At 37.7% G+C, this 20,008-nt stretch overlaps 1 protein-coding gene across 1 annotated transcript in view; it reads right to left on the bottom strand.

Annotated features, from left to right (window-relative positions):
- Tafa2 (TAFA chemokine like family member 2) overlaps window positions 1-7,107 on the bottom strand; it is a 98,151-nt gene extending 91,044 nt beyond the window's left edge. The window contains exon 1 of the mRNA XM_050163900.1: window positions 6,996-7,107. Coding sequence (XP_050019857.1) covers window positions 6,996-7,101 — 106 coding nt within the window. The 5' untranslated portion in view covers window positions 7,102-7,107. The remainder of the gene's footprint in view (window positions 1-6,995) is intronic.
- Window positions 7,108-20,008: the final 12,901 nt, after the last annotated feature.

Raw genomic sequence — 20,008 nt, forward strand, 5'->3', positions numbered from 1 at the left:
AATGCGTTGGACATGCAAAGAGGCCAAGTTCGCATAAAATAAAGGCTCTTTGTTTTTACATACGGGACTCGGTTTCCTTGTTGGTTTTGGGGGGACTTCACGGATTTGGGCATAACACTAATCATTCTGAAATTTTATCTTTATAGCACTTGTAATTAAACATTTATTTGTGAGACTATCTGACGTGACATCAGGGCTTTTCTCCCTGGATACACTATAAGCTCTACTAGGACATAGATTCTGTCAATTTTGTTTAATTACGTACCACTGGAACTCTACTTAAAGCCCAACATTTAACAGATACAAAATGTATTATATTCTGCCTCCCGAGTAGTTATTTGAATTAATGAATAAGCTATTAAATAAACCAAAATTCAACTTAAGAGCTACCTTTAAACTTTCTAACCATTGTTATTTTATCCAACAATTAAAATCTTTATTTTTTCAACTAAATCTTCTTAGGAAGAAAATAAACTCCATCACGAGTTCTAACTCAAATTATTAATTATATTGACTTACAGTGAGAAGAGCCTGTATTTAAATGTAGTTACTCAAGCTAACCTTTAGGGTTTTTTTTTTCTCCTCTGTATAGTTCTCACACTATGTTTCCAACCCAAATACTTACAGATGATGTGTTCACTTTAGATTTAGTTGGGATGTGGTGTGTAGACAAAGAAAAGACACAAAAACATATTAGCTTTCTAAGATTAATGGCTATATTTTTCTTTTGGGAACTTGGAGACCTAAACTAAAATGTTTCCTCTCTGATCCCCAGTATCTGAAGCTGTAGCTAATGTAATTGCTTCCAAGGGGGAAATATTGCTTATATTTTCTGACTCACTGTCACAGTGTTCTCAGCTAATCCCCCTCCCGAAATGCCCAGCTCAATATAATTATAAGAACTCAGGGCAGAATCATTCCAAGGCAGCATGAGCAATAAACTTATGTGTCTCTCTGTGAAGGACTGTTAATTCCCAAAGAACAGAAGTCTGTTAATATGGTGACAACGGTTTCAGATTTTTAGATATCTGGTCCCTGAGGAAAAGGTGCAGTGGATTACAAGAGTGTCCCTGTGTCATAGCAAGGAAACGGAGCAACATAATTCTCCATTTGGCTGCTCTTGAGAGCAGGATTTATTGCATTAGTATATTGCTGCAGCTATTTATTGATTTGATCATTTCGTAGTGCACATCTGTCTATTCTGAAATTACCTGTTCACAATTCTCTGCTGTATGCACATCTTCCTCTTAAGAATTTCTCCTTGTCTCCAAGAATGCTTGGAAACATTTATACTTATGGATGTTTTGCCTGGAACATTCTACCCCCTTGATAACTCCCTGCAAAATAATGTGAAGTTATGCCCAAAGGCCTTATTTAAACATATAATCCCTCCTCAGCACTTCCTATGCCTCTTTCCTCCTTTATACGCTCTCCACAGCATTTATCCCATAAAACATACCGTTTTATTTCCTTTTCTTTTTATCTATTTTCCTACTTCAGAGATAAAAGCTCCATAAGACAAAGATTTTTATCTCTTTTATGGACTACTATATTCTCTGCCTTGATGCAGGTACTCAAAAAATATTGAGTAAACAAACAACTTTTCCATTACAAGTATCCAATATAAAATATTTCCACAAGATGACGATGGACTCAGTCAGTACAGGAGTGCTTATTTCTACAGATGCCATACTTTTTATTGGAGGAAAGAGAAAGGTCTGATAAATAAGAAACTTTGATTATAACTGTATCAGCCTAGGCTCTCGGAGCTGTAAATCAGCAAAACGGGAGTTAAATATCAGTGAGGTGGATGATCTGGGCAGCAATTGCTCTGGCAGCTGAAAAGAATATGTTGGGTGAAAAGTGATTTCATTAGGGTACCTCTTTGCACTCCTTCCGCCAGCTGTATTTACCAGTTAGTGTCAGGTGGGGAAGCACATGATAAGTAGGGATAGAGATCTCAGTGAAACATCAAACAAACATCCCAGATAAGAGTAAGATGGTTATCTATAGTGTTCTCATGGTATAATTTACAACCTCCTATTCGTCTGTAAGCCCCATAAGCCACGACAATGGTCAGCATAGAAATGTATACACAAGGTAAAATGGTAGCACTTATATTTCAGGGTTAAAAAAAAAAAAAAGAAACAGGCACCTAATTGACTATGAGGCTCTCTCCATAGGAGGAAATTTCTGCCTGGCACTGTAAACTTAGCCAGTGTGTGTTGTGGAGGTCATGGACTCTCTATTACCACATTCCTAAACCAGCACAATCCCCAACTACATCCTAAATACTATTATTATATCCACAGATACATGTAGCTTTCATCCCTGTTCAAAGAAGACTCATTTTACAGCAAACAAAAACCATCACAGAAAACCACAACTGGTCAAAAATGCAGAGAACAATTGACTATGAGGTGCCAGTCCCCAGCTGTTACATCTAAAACACAACCCCTTCACTTAGAGATTAAGATGGAAAGGGGGAGCAAAAAGATTCTAAGTACCAGAGGATAAGTACGTCGGCTGTAAATGATGTTTCTGGACCCAATAGAGAAGCTGTGCCCACGAAATATCAATCATATGTGTGCCTTAACAAGACATTAATAATGAAAACCCAAAATGACATGTTGATAGGAATGGAGAGAATTTCACAAAGATGAACCACTAGATTAAAAACTACAGGCATACAAAAGGAAAGAAAACCAGCCAAAAACCACAGTCCCTGAGAACTTAGACAACAATGAGGACACTGAGAGAGTCTTACAAAGATTTAATCTACCTAGGAAGTAGAAAAAGGCAAGATCTCCTGAGTAAATTGGAAGCATGGGGACTTTAGGGAAGGGGGAGCAGGAAAAAAATGTACAGCTCAATAAAAATCAATGAAAAGAAACAGGCAACCAATGGATTCTGAAAGAGGGAGAACTGGCCTGCTGCAGAGACAAGAGCCCTGATAGCCTATCCAGTCTCAGGTGGGCAGCTTTAAACACATATACATGAAAGACTCAGTACAGGGTGTGTGTGTGTGTGTGTGTGTGTGTGTGTGTGTGTGTTCACAAAACAACAACAATTAAAGACGTGAATTTGAGAGGCAGCTGGGGGGATTCGGAAGAGTGAAAGGGAAGGGTGGAATTGATGTAAACACAGTACTTATAAAATGCTCAAAAAAACTAAAAGATTTAAATAAAAATTCACAAAACTGTAGAGTAAATATAAATATGATATAGTCCTTCCTTCTGAAGAGAACAAAATGTCTAATTTATTTCGCAAAACAAATTAGAAAATCTCATAAGATGGAAAGCAGAAAATTGAAGTGAGGACCATAAAGACATTATAGTGCAGAAAATTCTCAGGAAAGAAAACAATTTTAGAGGCATGTAATAAATAAAACTAAAGCTCATTAGTGGATGAAACTATAACTCATACACAAGAAAACACAAAAAAATGAATGGTTTTGGAAGACCTGAATACATACTCTGAAGTACAGCACAGAAAGATCTGAAAAGTAGAAATGTAATACCAAAGCTGAACTACACAGAGAGAACAGTGTTGAGAATGTCATCATGCACATTACACTTCTAGCTTAGTGGTAGGAGTGACAGCCCCTATATGCTGTTCATGAACAATATTAATCTGTGGACTCAAGAGGCCAGACAAACACACCCAGTAGTGAAGGATTTCAGCACCAAATATGTCATGGCGACATGGAGCAGGACTGCCAGATTTGAATCCCACTTGCAACATTTACTAATCAGATTCTGATCAATAAAAGCTGTTATACAATAGTATCCATCTCATCAACTGTTACGAAGATTAGATGAGCTCGTATCTAGCTTGGATGTTCTTCAATGACACTAGATTACTTTAAATATTTTTGCTTTGAGTATTCACCAAGGTGTAAGGAGCCAGAGACTGGTTTCATATTGTAATTGAATCAGCCTGGCTTGCCTAAATGTCATCAAGACATGTTCATGTAATGAAGAGGGGACATGCACAGAAGAGTGACAAAGAATAAAGGATGTGTTAGATGCAAGAAAGAATTAGCCATTGTGCTCCCATACCCCAAAGAGTAAATCTTGTTTTGCTTCACTGAGCCCAGATTGGAATGGATCCTAGGTTCTCGCCCTATTATTATTGAGAATGCAAATTTCATAATTCCAGGGTAGATACACCAGATATCTATCTCTAAGGGCTTGCCTTTATAATAGGAAACAGCCGCAAGTATTTCTTGCCTAACTGAGGAAGTTAATGAAACTATAAACATTTAGGCCTTACCAAACAGCTATGGAAATGGCAGATCTGTGACAGGGAAAGCCAGTGGCAGGGTAGCCCGGAGATTTTATAGAAGAAACATTGCAAACCCAGTGATGGTCAAAGGCCCTAACACAGGTGACGGCACAAACGGGATGTAACTAAAGTATCTGCCACATACGAACAAGTAAATTCATAGTACTATTATTTTAGTACCTTATGGGCAGAATAAAATATATAACTTACATAATAAAATGCAAAATTGTATGAAAGGAACAGTAGAGGCAAAATTGGTCTTTTGAAAATTAATAAATCGACCAATATCTGAACAATTTTTTTTTATTTCAGATATATTCAGAATTGAAGAAGATACACAGAGAGTAGGGTACAAAAAGACAAAAAGGAAATATTCAGAGCAACTTTATCTGTGCTATTAGACTAGAACACCATTCAGCAATGTTACCACCAAAGAAACTTGCACATGTGCACTAAAAGCAATGTACAACAATACTCCTAAATTGTTGTTCAGAACAGGAAGAAAATAGAATGCAAAATGTCTATGTTTTTAGTATGTTTGCAGTAACTTCATGCAACATGGATCAACTGTGGAAAATCGATGTGTTATACTTTATAACATACCTTAAAAGCACTGTTTGGAAAAAAATAACAAAATTACAATTGAATACTTACTGCCTAATACTGTGTACACAAATTCAAGAACTACCCAAGCTAAGGAAATTGCTGTTGGAAATGTGCATTCATGCTCACATGAAGAGGTTATTGTTAATATAAAGGCATTCTAAATGGAACATTTAGAACAATGATTATGCCAGCACACTACAGGAGCGTGGGATGAAGTCAGTCTGCTGACACAGTTGGTTCAAGAGCACTAGAAGGGGTATACTTTCCAACCTGTTGTTGAGAACACTGTGTTCACTTTTATGAACATGTGCTATACAATTGTGTTTACATTGCCCTTATAATTCTGTGTGTAAAATAACTCAAGACAAAAAGAATGAGTGGGGAGAAGAAGAAAGGAAAGGAGGAGAGAGAAAGGGGGACAAAAAAATCTTTATGCAATCAAACGGCAAGGTGGAAATGGACTAGAAAATAACCTGGACTCTCTGCTGCACAGTGGATTGCATTTGGTGGTTGACATTTTCTTATACAATGCAGTGTTTTATGCTGTGAGACTGCAGAGATGGCTCAGCAGGTAAACATATTTGCTGTTCTTCCAGAGGTCCTGAGTTCAGTCCCCAAGAGTTGGTTTAGGCAGCTCACAACCACCTGTAACTCCAGCTCCAGGAGAGCAGAGGCTGTGTTCTGGAGTTCATAGGCACCGGCACTCACAGATAAGCATGTGCCCACATAATTTAAATAAATACCTTTCGAAATGTATAAATAAAATTTAAAGAAAGAAATATGTAAAGTATCATGTTAACAAGCAGTAAGAGGAGCTAATAGTTCTGGATCTAGCACTGTACTGCATGACTTAAGGATTCTTAAATGTGACTTTTATGGTGGCATTCACTTTATACTCATTATAGAGAAATGTAACCAGCTCCCTCACTCTCCTACGACTGTGACTTTCTTGCGACAATCAACTATAACACGGAATCGTGATTAAGTTGCTCTCATCAGAATACTGTACCATAGCAACAGCAAAGCAAACCAAGATAACAATTATTAAAGAGGTTTAAAAGTTTCATTGACAGAACATGGGCTAATTGAAAGAAAAATGTACATTTACAAACACGCATGCCTTTATAGCCCCAAAACAGAATTACAAAATAAAAACAAACTCTCCACAAAACTCTCCTTCACGTAAAGTCTTATTTATTGGTTTTCAAGAAAAAGGAAGGGGTTTGTTCTATGGACGTCAATTTCCACACCACATCTTTCATCTCTCTGTGTTATAATGTTCCATTCAAGGCTAATTAAATGCACGTGTGTAAATAATTTCAGTGTTAGCAAATCCAAAGCACTCTTAATTCCTCCTTTACCCCAAAACAGAATAAGAAAGGAAATGGCTAGCCTTCGTGGTGGACAGAGAATTGAAGAGCCAAACCATATTTCACAGAAATATCTAAATTGACTTCTCAGGTTATGAGTACTTGATTATGGTGGATATAATGGAGAAATGGCCCCATTTAAACTCATTTGGAAAAGGCAGGCATTCATTACGCTGAGTCTAATGGCAAGAAAGGAGAAAAGGGAATGATTCTGAGCTGACAATGCACACATAGAGACAAATAGTCTCACTTTTCCGTGGTAGGACAGAGCCTACTAAGGATCACGGTTTCCAAAGGACGGGCACAGAGGCACAATGCCAAAAAAGACGTGGTCTACAAAAACCTAAAGGAAAACGTTGCAGATAGTGTATACATATGATTAATAGATGTGCCATGAAAAACATTTTCTTTATGAAAATAAGGGCAGTTTGAAATTCATCTTTATTACACGCCAAGTCAACATTTTAACATAGCTACCCTTAACAATGGAGGGAAGACAGAATTTTGCATTCTTTGGACAATATTTGCAGACCTGGAAGTCATCCTGAAAACACCACGTTTCTCCTTTTAAAGTCAACTTGAAGACAGCTCTCTGCTTTTTTACTGAGAGAAAATGAAAATTGCTAGGGGGAGCCCACACCTAACAAAACTGAGCAGACCAGTGAAGACAGCGTATCGCACTCTGCTCAAAGGAACCATCTCACACGGACAGCGCAGGCGCGCAGAGCTCACCTTTGTGATGGTTGGCGCTGAAAACAGCTTTCCCCAACAAGGTCACGATAAAAATGATCATCAGCAGCTTTCCTTTTGTGGCTTTCTGTAAGTCTCTCTTACTCATCCTGCGACACAAAAGCAAGACAATTCCTCAGCACATGTAATCATCGTATTTCTGTAATTGTACTACATGCAAGTCTTTCATGACACCTTGACATAATTGGCCCCAGGAAACTTGAATTTCTCACATTGAAGGTTCTATTTATATAAACTATGTTACTGTGTTTAGTTTGTTTTTATTTCTGTTATTTGTGGTTGTGGTATTTGTCGTTGTTGTTTGGAGCAGGGTCTTGTTATGTGGCATGGGCTGGTGTTGAACTCATAAGCTTCTTATCTCAGGTTCCCAAATACGAATGAGGATTACATGTATGAGGTACCATACCCTACTATGTAAGAACTGTGAATAGGAAATAGAAGTTTTCCAAACAAAGCCAAGAATCAAGCAACAATTTGCTTTTGTCCATTTTTATCAACTGAAAACAACTTGGAAATCTTGACATTTCCTTGTTCATATAAACATAAATGCAATTCCAACGACATTGTTTACTTTCCCTCCCTGAAGGATATTTCTTCAATTTCAGACTTCTACACATGTTCTATGGCATGTGTACATCCATATACATACACACATGTTCTATGGCATGTATATGCCCATATACATACACAAAAAGTAATAAATGTTCATTGCTTAGGTGAACTCTACTCAGAATAAAATCATTTCAAATTTAATATTTGAACTGAGATTTTGAAAATAGCCCAGTAACACAGTTTTCTTGTAGCCAGCTAATCTTACCAAACAATATGTACCACTCTGCAGTGGGAGACTCAATGCTGTTGAATTAAATTTATTGTACTTTACCAGAAGTAGAAGAAAAATGGAAAAAATCAGAATTAAAAAATATTAACATTTTCAAATTGAACTCATAAAATTAAGGAAAGGAAAAATGGTAACTACTTCTTTATCAAAACATTCAGCGTCTATTTTGTCGAGCATCTTATACATTATTTCTCTTGTTCTTCAGAATATAATGTCTACCCTCATTTTGTAGCTGCTACAATTTAGAAATTTTCTTAAGGTCACATTTAATGATAGAATAAATATTCAAACCAAGAATGACATAATTCAAAAATCCTTATTTAAGCTACTGCAATGGTTAGGCAGAAGCAGAACAAAGGTAAGTAGATTCTGTGTGGATGCTCTTACAAGGAAGGACAATACACACAACTCCCCCAGTACCTTCCAAATTCAGAGCCTACATCTAACTCAACATTTGCTTAGCGTACAGACTCTGGTCTGTCTTTCTTCTAACAACATTCTGGGTTTCTTGCTAGCCATGCCTGATTTTTCTTCCCATTGAGGTCACTTAATTACTCTTTCATCACACCTTTACCACCAAAACAACCCGTCTTCCAATCCATGACCCAGGGTAGCAAACAAATCTGAGTAAGAGTGTTCTTTTACATGGAGAAATGCATGAAAAAAATGGCTTGATGTAGTGTATGTTTTAATATAGATATGTGTTAATATTTCCTAACTTCAGAAAGTATATACATCATGTGGTGGAAAGGAAAGTTCAAAGGTTTAAAAACATCAATTCCCTAGTCTCAGGGTTCAAATCCATGCTCTCTGGGTTCCTGATTATGACTGTAATGGTTGACCTCATCTTGGCAGTGTTACCTAGGAGACAGGCACTGACTAGACTATAAGGGCTTAGCTAGATTAAATTAATTGAGGTTCTGAGATTTATCTTAACTTTAGATGACAACATTTCATCGGCTGGGATCATGGTCTTCAAAAGAAAAAAGTGAACTAAACAAGAGAATTTGTCACCTTCTGTTTCCTGACCTAAAAAGCAATGTGGTCAGAAGCTTCAGGTTCCTGCTGCCATGACTTCCCCACCAACATGGACTGTACCCCTGAACTCTGAGTCTAAGCAAACCCTCGCCCCTCACAGTGCTCTGCACAAAGGGAGAGACATTTGAATATTTAAACTTGCTCACTGGGTCTAAAATCAAGTTTCTTGTTTGTTGGCTATGTAAGTTTGAATAAATTACTTCATAACTATATTTTATTGGCAATAGGGATGGGTTTTAATAATATTGATCATAATTATAACTGGTATTAAGAATAAATGAAGGAGTCCATGTAATATTTGATATTCACAATATATTTTTTAATTTATTTATTTCTTTATTAATTAATTAAAGATTTCTGTCTCTTCCCCACCGCCGCCTCCCCTTTCCCTCCCTCTCCCCCAATCAAGTCCCCCTCCCTTGTCAGCCCAAAGAGCAATCAGGGTTCCCTGACCTGTGGGAAGTCCAAGGACCACCCACCTCCATCCAGGTCTAGTAAGGTGAGCATCCAAACTGCCTAGGCTCCCACGAAACCAATAGGTGCAGTAGGATCAAAAACCCATTGCCATTGTTCTTGGGGTCTCAGTAGTCCTCATTGTCCGCTATGTTCAGCGAGACCGGTTTTAACCCAGGCTTTTTCAGACCCAGGCCAGCTGGCCTTGGTGAGTTCCCGATAGGACATCCCCATTGTCTCAGTGTGTGGGTGCCCCTCTCGTGGTCCTGAGTTCCTTGCTCGTGCTCTCTCTCCTTCTGCTCCTGATTTGGACCTTGAGATTGTGGTTATCATGTTCACCTCACAATATATTTTAAACACAATTATTTGATTATATATTAGACTGACATTTCCCTAACTGTGATCTCTAAATCATTGGCCCCATATAATTCTAGTTCAGCATTAGTGAAAGATGAATTGGGTAAACGTATTTTTAAAACAAGTTTTCAGATTCAACAAATTTAAGGAGTTTATTATTGAATAAAGTTTTTAAGAAGAATATTCTTAAATAAGCCTCTTTTGAAGCATGTTCCAGTATATCTTTTAACAGAGTACCATAGTAGCATAGAAAAATAGTAGCATTATTGAAAAATCTTTTAGAGAAACCCTAAGCTGAACCTGGCCTAAAACACTCTCAGTAAACAAAATGTTTGGTTTTAATCTTTAATTATATTATTTTGTGCTGTTTAGCTCTCTTGGTTTTGATTGAAATCCTCTTGGTTTCGTTTTTCTCAGCCACTGTGCCTCCCCTTCTACATCCAATCCCATAATTCCATAGCAGCACTTGTTAACATAACACAGAGCAAAAGTCATTAGACACCACGAGCTGCTTAACGTAATTCTTGATAATAGCTTCACCAATACAAATGATCTCTGCCACAAGGTCAACCATCCATCATTTTCCCATCCCATTGCACACTCACCAAATGAGATGGCAGAAGAGACAGCTCATGACAAGACACACGGAAAAAGAGACACCCACAAAGCTGCCAAGCTGTCATAGGAAGGCGAGACATGAGAATGTAGGTCAACATCTGGAAGTGTGTAACAATACTATTTTCTTCCTCTCATACCATCAATACTCTGTCCAGTCCATCAATCATACCCCATTTGTATCTCTTAAGTTACACACTTAACCTACTTTACTATGATAAAACAAGGCATGTCACCAAAATTTCTCACCGGCCACATTATGTCCCTCCTATTTCCAACTATACAGTAGCCCTCACACAAGCTGAAGAGTGCATCTTACCTTCCCAGATTTCCTACCCCTGCACACACATACTTAAAGTGTGTATCTGAGCTTCCCAGGTATACTGCAATATTCAGAGTTTGGTTAAAGATCATCAACTAAAGATAATGCAATCTCTATGCCTCAGAAAAGCAGTAGCTATGATGTCTCCTTGCTTAAAAGCTTCATGTGATCTTCCAGTCTCAGAAAGAAAGAAAAAAAGGCATAGTCCCTATCAGAGCTTTTTCTGACCCTAATCTTATGCTCTTCCTCTTCATTTCTCTATTTCCTGTGTGGCCTGCACCAAAATCTCACTTCTTGTCAGCTGACACCTGCCCTCCATTCCCAGCGACTCTCCCTAAATGCCCCAAATAACTAACTTGTATTCACTGGTCATCATGTAGTATAGGATTCCTCTTATAGGATTTATTCAAGACCAGGTTGAATATCATTTCACTGCAGTGGCTGTTCACTACTGCATTACAATCCATCTTTTTTACCTCAATCCAGTCTAATATAAGGATTCTATGTACAGAGACCATGACTCATAGAACATGCACTGTGTGATCCAATTTCTAGTTTAATAATTGGTAAATGCATATTTGTTGAATATTTGAAGAACCTTTTAGCCAAATATATTCTGCAGTTTTTAACACAAGGAGGAAGCAAGTGTATGTCAATTATCTCTTTAGCATGCAATTAGGAGGTGACAAATGGAAACAGAGTGAGGGGAGACAGAGAAATGGGAAAAGGCGAACTGTAAAGAAGAAAAAGAGTGAGAACTCACTTCTCTAGCTTTCTTCTGACTTGAAAAAATAATCGAATTTGAGCAAAATGGTATAATGGAGTGATTAATAATTTTTTGACAAACAGACAAAAACAAAGAGGGGGAAAGCTGAGAGGCACATTCCTTCTCACCCTTGTACAAGGGCCGTGGAGGACACAGGCCTCTTTGCTATTTTCTACCCACGAGATTACAAGCGAAAGTCTTCTACAGATTAGAACTGTCAGATTCATCCGTAAAAACAGTAAAATTTCAGCGAATTGCCAACCACAAAAACCAAGTGGACAGAAACTGCAAGCTAATGGGCAAATGCACACCGAAGATGAAACCTTGAAATTGCTGCCTGAGCAGCAGGAGCTTGCAGGGAACACGGGGGGGGGGGGAGAGGGATAACTGAGAAATGGTAACCTTGGCAATCAAGGATGCTGAGGCGAAGTTTTCAAACTGGAGGACTGAAAGTCTCTCACCCTTCACCTCTGTGCTGCTTGTTTCAGTTAACTCACGGAGAATTAGACTTCTGGATATGTTCTGTGGCCCCTTCACTCCCTCCCTTAAGAAAAAAAATGTGACTTGTAACCAAGCAAGAATATAAAAGTTGCTATGAGAAAAAGAAATTCCTCATGAAAACAGAAAGTAAGCATAACTGGGCTATGAAAGAGAATGTAAAAACAAAAAACTGTGTAGAAGTAGAATCTGGGGCCTGGGATCCACCACCCAACCCCATCTTGGTTGGAGATATTTCTGCAGAAATTAAACATCACATCTGACAAAATATTTTAAAAGCCTAATTATGACCTGTCTCTGTACAAACCCAGGATTCATACAATGACAAAGACTCTGACAATCAAACCTACTGTGACAATGCATCTTTTAGGATAGACTAAGGTGTGTGCCCTCCTTCTAGAGACCTGGATGGTCTTTATAAAATGTCAATCATGTTACACCACCACAGCATCTACTGCTTTAAAATCTTGAATTTCCCCACTCGGAGGAGGGAGAGCAAAAGTCAAGTTTTCTGCTGAAGAAGAAAAGCCCTACAATCTCTTTGTTCAGCCTCTCTAACCACGGGTACCATTTCTGATTTTATACTTGACTTTCCAACTCGGTCGCTTGTTCCAACTTATGCCAAATTTAGTTATAAAACTTTGCTCTGCACTTTAGAGTCTGCTTCAGGCTTTATGTGGCATTCTGGTATTTGTAATTACCCCATAGAGGTCACTTCCTGGAACTCCACCCTCCAGAATCGAGGAAATCACCTCCAGACTTATTCTTCCAAAATCCCATGGCATCATTTATACTCTTGTAACCTTAAACAGTCCCATCCGTTCCTCTTCACATTTGTTTACATATGTATGCTCTTCTTTTCCTACTAAAATATAACTACCTTGTAGGTAGAAATTCTACCTACGAGTCACTGCTTGAGTAACTAGATCATCACACGGAGCCAAGATGTCAAGATAATTTTACAGAATGAATGGCATTAATTTTCATCAGAATAAAAGAGTTGAGTCTTTTGTAGGGTAGACATTTCGTTACATCTGTTAACTTAATGATTAAATTTCCACGACATATAGCAGCTAGGAATAGTGACAATAAAAATAGTAAACCTTGGTGGATACTGAAAGATGACACACAAAGAGGAAGTGGGAGATGGAGAGATGAAAACAAACCAACCTTTTCTTTTAGTAAGCATGCTGAAATCTACCATAAATCCTCTTTCAGTATTGAAACATGGATATACATATACATGATACGTATTAAACATATATAGGAAGATATCAACATATAAAGAAATACAGATGATAGATATTAAATAAATATAGATGGATATTAAAGAACAAGGCAGGCTGGAGAAATGGCTCAGTGTTTAAAGTGTTTGCTCTTCTTACAAAGGACCAAAGTTCAGTTCCAGCACTCACATTGGACAGCTCACAATAACTTCTAACTCCAGCTCCCGGGGCTCTGATGCTATCTTCTGCCCTCCACAGACAACTGTACTCACATGCACATGCCCCCACACGAATGCACATACACACAACACATCATCACAACAATTATAATTAGATACAAGCTAAAGAATACAAGGGTATGCTTCTATTGAATGCATAGGAATAGATAACAAATTCATAAATAGTTTTGATTCTACCAGCTTTACTCTATTGTATATCATTCAGAAGTAGGATGGCCTATTTGAATCATTTTTATTACTATTATTTTTTAATCAATGTCATATGTCCATCATCACATTGTAGTACTTGAAATAATACTATCAGACACATTGAATTGAAACAGGTGTTTTAAATGCTCAGCATAGCTGCTATATTAATGTCTTATTATGAGCCTACCTTGTATTTTATTCATTCCTTCACAATACTGCGATTTTGGTGGGAATAGAAATACTATTGATTTATTCCTAGCAGCACATAGACAAAATTGTCAGATTTCTGTAATGCCTTTGCCACCTACAGGTTGAAATGGTATGGCAAAGAAATACATTATCATTTAAATGATTTCTCCAGCAATATGCAATATTCAAAGGTTCCAAACTCTAATACTCACACCAGACACAAAAGCCATAAGGAAAACGATGCAGGCATCTAAGATACATAGGAACATGAGAAAGACATCTGAAATGATCAAAGCTGAGCTGCATTACTGCCCCTCTGTTTTTACAGCTGGGACACTTGCCCTCCTTTTCTATCTATAAGATGGAACGACATCCATTTTCTCAGAAAAATGTCACTATAACAAACAGGAGATTGCATGACATTTGAACTTAAAAGAATGTATGTGAGGTGTTGCCACTTCTCCAAAGGTCCATCCCTTGTAGAGTAGGCATATAAGTCAGAAATAACTACTCACATAGGGTTCTAGGCTCCCAACAGAAAATAGTTAAATGAACTTGTCAGGTTTACTTAACAAATCTGACTCTAGTGACCACACAATGGAATATATGAACACTATTATCTGCTGGTAGAAAGCTGTAAAGAATACATACACCAACACAATATGGAACACAGAGCTTTCTAGTCTGTAATTGTTATCTGGAACACAAAATCACTGCTGGGAATCATCTAAGAATCAAAGTCACAGTGAAACAATTTTAAAAGCACATATGCTTTAATCACAGATGAGGACTTCAGCTGTATTTTAGAATTTATCTTAAATCTAAGAACTTACAAGGCAGGAAGTGAAAGAGCTAAAAACTGAAAGAGCCCTGAAAAGGCGTATTCTCAGATGGATTAGCAAAATACAGATACTCATATTTCAGAGTTTTGTTATCAAATCTATAAATGTACAATGCCCGAAGATCTTAAGTCTAGGTCAATGCTCCTTAAGGAGGAATTACACCAAGAAGAGCATGTCCTGAAGATTTGAATAGTACTTTATATGCACTTATAGTTTATGTTCAAAATCTACTCATTCGTTCAATATTTCATTCAGTTATATCTTTGAACTAAACCGTGGATGGATTACAGACACCATATAACCATATATGAAAATCCTGAAGAGTAACTCCAAAATCGTGAATGAGTAGAAGAGGCAGCTCCTGGATCCAGATCTGCTGACTACTGGCTCCCTTCTTGTGTCAAGAGTGCCTGGACAACAGTCAGCATGCTCTAATGAATCCTAATAGCATGAGTTGCATTTTAGACAAGTGTATACCAAAAAAAGGAGGCTGGAATGAAAGACTGGTTTCTAGTAATATAGAAAATAATGAAGAGATAGTGAATAAACAGTACTGTATCCATGCCTCAGCACTCCAGGACTGTAAACAGGTATGCCTTAAAAAGGGTACAATGTATCATTCATAGAACTGTGTATTCTGGATAACTATGAGCTTTCATATTTGCAGCTAATTGCCTTGCATCTACCAGACACCCGTATGCTGACATTAACTGGACTTGTATCTACCAGACACCTGTAGGCTGACATTAGCTGGACTTGTAACTACCAGACTCCAGTAGGCTGACATTAGCTGGACTTGTATCTACCAGACTCCAGTAGGCTGACATTAGCTGGACTTGTATTTACCAGACACCAGTATGCTGATATTAGCTGGTCTGGATGAAACTTTTTTAAAAGATTTATTTATTATATATAGTGTTCTGCCTGAACGTATGCCTGCAAGCCAGAAGAGGAGATCAGATTACATTACAGATGGTTGTGAACCACCCTATGACTGCTGGGAATTGAACTTAGGACCTCTGGAAAAGCAGTCAGTGCTCTTAACCTCTGAGCCATCTCTCCAGCTCCTGATGGAAATTTTACTGTAGAGTGGCAACCTTGGGTAAGGGTGTCACTTCAGACATGGAGGTAGGTTATACTCTACCTGTTAGAGAAATGCTCCTCAATGTCTCAAAGTTTTAATTTTGTCTTCTATAATATTTGGTTCATAGTGTTTCCCTCAGTGAGCTGGTGGGTGTCAAATTATTTATTTAAACCACTCATCTCTTCCCTCATCCCCTCCAGGACTTAACTAACTTTATTTTCTGCTTAAAATATGGTGCAGGAAAATTGTCTGTATTCTGTCAATCATGCTATAAATAAACACTGATTGGCCATGCAGGAAATATAGGTGGGAAAACCAGACAGGAAATAGAAATGATGTAATGAGAACAGGAGAATTCTGGGAAGGAGGAAGTTGATTCCTCCCACTCCTGCCCAGATCACCAAAACATCAGGATGTGATCTGCCTCACTGAAAAAGGTACTGAGTTACATGGCTAACATAGATCAGAAAAATGGGTTAATCAAGATGTGAGAGTTAGCCAGTGAGAGGCTAGAGCTAATGGGCCAATCAGCTTTATAACTTATAGAGATCTATGTGTGATTTTTCTTTGGGACTAAACAGTTGTGGGTTACTGCTCGGCACAAAAACCCCAACAAACAAGCAGGCCTGGCCCTTCATGTTACACAAGTCCTCATATAATTTCATTGGAATCAGCACAGAGCTATGAAAAGACAAGGATTCTGGTGTTGGACAGATGTACTCATTCTTGGTTTCTGTGCTATTAGGGAAAATATCCCAATATTTGATTTATTAGAGCATTTATTGAATGACAGGAAACATAATTAGCTTGAAGGCACTCACCCTCCAGAATTAAACTGCCTAGCTCTTTCTACTTCTCCTTGCTAACCTTAAGCTACAATACTTCTCTGCATTCTTGTTTTATATTCAATGAGTCAACTTTTACATTTGTTCATTGATTTAAGAAATAAAACATGAATGGTTACTTTCACAATTCAAGTCTATTGCTTTTGAAGAGACACAGTCAACCAAAAATGGGGAGGTAATACTCTATGACCAAAAAATATATTTCATGGGAAACCACTATAATAAGAAATGTATGGCATAAAAATCCCATGAGTAAATCTCAGTTTGACTGAGTTTAAATTTTAACTGTATGAGAACTATCTATAAAATAAGCTTGATTTAAATAATTTAATATAAAATGTATGCTTACTGCCAAAATTTTGACAACACTTTCAAAAGAAAGATATGTAATTGAAATCTAGACACAACAAAACCTCATTTTATATTTGATCTCTTACCTACGAGAACTTCAATCAAAAAGGCTAACTTCACATTTGCAACATCTCATATGCACCCAGAAACGATGCTACATGAAAATATGACTGTAAATTGGTGGTAGGAAACATGGACAAACATTATGCAACAAGCATGCACTCATAAATGATTCAGATACGACAACACTTTACAGCTCTTAAGTGGAGCATCATCAAAAAGAATAAGAAAACCACCTGCATACACTATATGTACTCTTGCATAGATTACTAAATGAAAAACCTATCATTTAAATTGGTGGTTGTATGTGGTAAAAACACACACAGATCCATGCATATATCTAAATTCCATGTAAAGACTTCAAAACAAAGTTTTTATTTCACTTTCAACTGAAACATTTCTAGCTATTAAAGCAAAGCTTTATTTTTATTTATTAAGTCATAATGAAATTAGCCCTACATGTTCTCCACTTTGTTACTCTTGGGATTAGTTAAAAAAACTTTTATTCCTTGTGTTCCTGTTCTCTTAGAAAAATGGGACCACAGGAAGTATCTTCGCTATGCTCCACTCTTTCATCTTAGCAACTCAGTGAAAGGATGTATGAAAATGATGAAAAAAAATCTTGAAGTCTGTTCGCTCAGATAAAATGCATACTTCAAAAGGGACATTCATTTGCACTATAGTTACAATTATGAATAAGAATATTCTCATTATTTAGTCATCCAACACGACCAATACCCACTGAACACCAACCAGTTAACAGCCCATATCCAACACATAAAAATACCTTTACCAATAAACCATTCTAATACTGAACAATCCTCAGCACAAAACCTACCAGAGGTAAGTGAAAATGTAAACCTTTGAAGACGTAATTTATCCATTTATCCCTGAAAAGCATTCACATTAGCATATTTGAGCCTTGCCATCAAAATTAATTATAAGGGGTAAATAACAACTCTCTGATTAGACTTTGTGGCCAACTCACAAGTGAGAATCTACACCTGGTAAGCTAAAGCCACCCAGAAGCCCATGTCGAGGGAGGTCATAGGCACTAGGGGAGAAATTGATGTTTAATTAAATTGACATAGCATAAAACCACCTTCTAATATACATGCTTTTATACATAGGCAGCTGCCACTTTCAGCCCTTACCAAGTGATCCATGCTGAATACAGAAACTTATGGCTATATAATGTTGTGGAGAATAAGTCATAGTTCTGTTCTCTACCTTAACAAGACGTTTATACCATTCCCATGAAGAACTGGGGAACACTGCAGAAATATAAGAACCAGAAGATAGGGAGAAGGACTACAAATGTAGGCTATTGCCTACACCCCCTAGGTAGGACACAGTCACTGCAATGACCTTACAGGAGATGCAAATGCCTTTACTGGGCCTGAACAAGAGTTGGCCCATCAACAGCCAGACATGGACTAGAGGATCTCAGGAAACCTACCCCTCAGTGCTGAATTCTTTCTTACTGATAGATTCTGGGAGAACGGAGTCATTTATTTCATTTATGTACCCAGTGGTGACATAACCAGGCTCCCCAAAGGACAGTCAAAGCCACTGATCAAGTCACATGATGGCCTTGGTTAAACTAAATAGGCCGAACAAAACCAAAGGAGACGTAGGGAAATGGAAGAGAAAAGAGAGAGACTAACCTGAGTGTATTATATGTATGGATTAAATTGTCAAAGAACTAATAAATAAATAAATTAAACCAAAAATGGAAGCATTAAGACATATGAAGGACACTGGCAGCCGTGACTTAAAAGGCATTCCATTCTGCCTTCAAAGGAAAGTGGAAGAAAGAGGTCCAAGAAGAGAACGTTTGATGAAGTTCACCAGAGTATGCCTTTCCTTTTGAGAGGTATAGATTAAACAGAGCTAGTGTCTAAGAGGCTGAAGGTACTTGCCATCACACCTCTCTACCTGAGTTCAATCCCAGGGACCCACAGAGTGAGAGGAGAGAACTAGTTAGTTCCTACAGATTTTCTTCTGACCTCTTGCAGCCTCCAGCATACTATAGATACTCCTCTTGTTCACTCCCTCCAGAAAAATAAATAAATTCAATTTTAAGTTTTAATAGCTTAAACAAAAATCATATAGCCGTAGCACCAGCATTAGATTCCAGCAGAGTGTTTCTCCACAATGCACAGTGAGAGACAGGGGAGTAGGAATCTGCCTACCTCTATAATTCCATTTTACATTGACTCCTTATATCTGTTCAATATTTTCACATAATTCCAGATATCTTAATAAGATGCCTTTTGGAGAACAGTGAGGCATTATAAGGTTTTAGCACAGCAAAGTGTTACACTCCGCTTTCAGTTAATAGCTTAAGCAACTGAGAACTGAGCTGATTAAGAATCAAAGCAGCAAGCCCTGCTCTAAACCTCCGTTGGCAGTCAGCTTTAATATATTGCTTTCTGGCTTATTCCTTTTGCAACAAGATTTCAGCTCCTCTTGAAACCTCTCTCTGTCTCTCTTATTCCCCAATATCTGGAACTTCTTTTTATGAATAAAATCAATCACATAATCTCCACTAACGCTACTTTCACCTTTCCATCAGCTACTGCCTTCTACCATTTTCCTTGTGGATGGAGGTGACTTCCTTGGCAGTGGGTACTCTCCAGTAACAGGCAACTATACTGTGGCTCAGCCCTCAACTGGTTAAATGAACAATCTACAGACATTTTCCAATGGTGAGCTTTATTTGATGGTGAAATTATGTCTCCAAGTGATGGTAAAAGCATATCACCCTAGTCTATTGTAGAAAAAATGCTCCAAAGAACACCCTGAGTATAGGGAAGCCCTACATTAGGGGTGCAGGAAAGATGAGTCTAAACTACAGCCATTGTGATCTCATACTTGATGAAAGCCTACGCACCTTATTTCCCCCAAATTTGTATCCTCTTATTTGAATTGTTGGGGACAAGCATTCAAAGCATATCAATGAAAACGTTAGAAGAAAACTACAATTCCACATACCATTAGAGTTCAGCAAAAACCTAACTTCAAAGAGGTGAAAAAGTGAATTTCATGTGTGTTTGCCACAATGAACACACTGCATC

The sequence above is a fragment of the Alexandromys fortis genome, unplaced genomic scaffold, assembly GCF_014885135.2.
Source record: "Alexandromys fortis isolate MF-2015 unplaced genomic scaffold, M_Fortis_MF-2015_v1.1 scaffold_125, whole genome shotgun sequence".
NCBI lineage: Eukaryota > Metazoa > Chordata > Mammalia > Rodentia > Cricetidae > Alexandromys > Alexandromys fortis.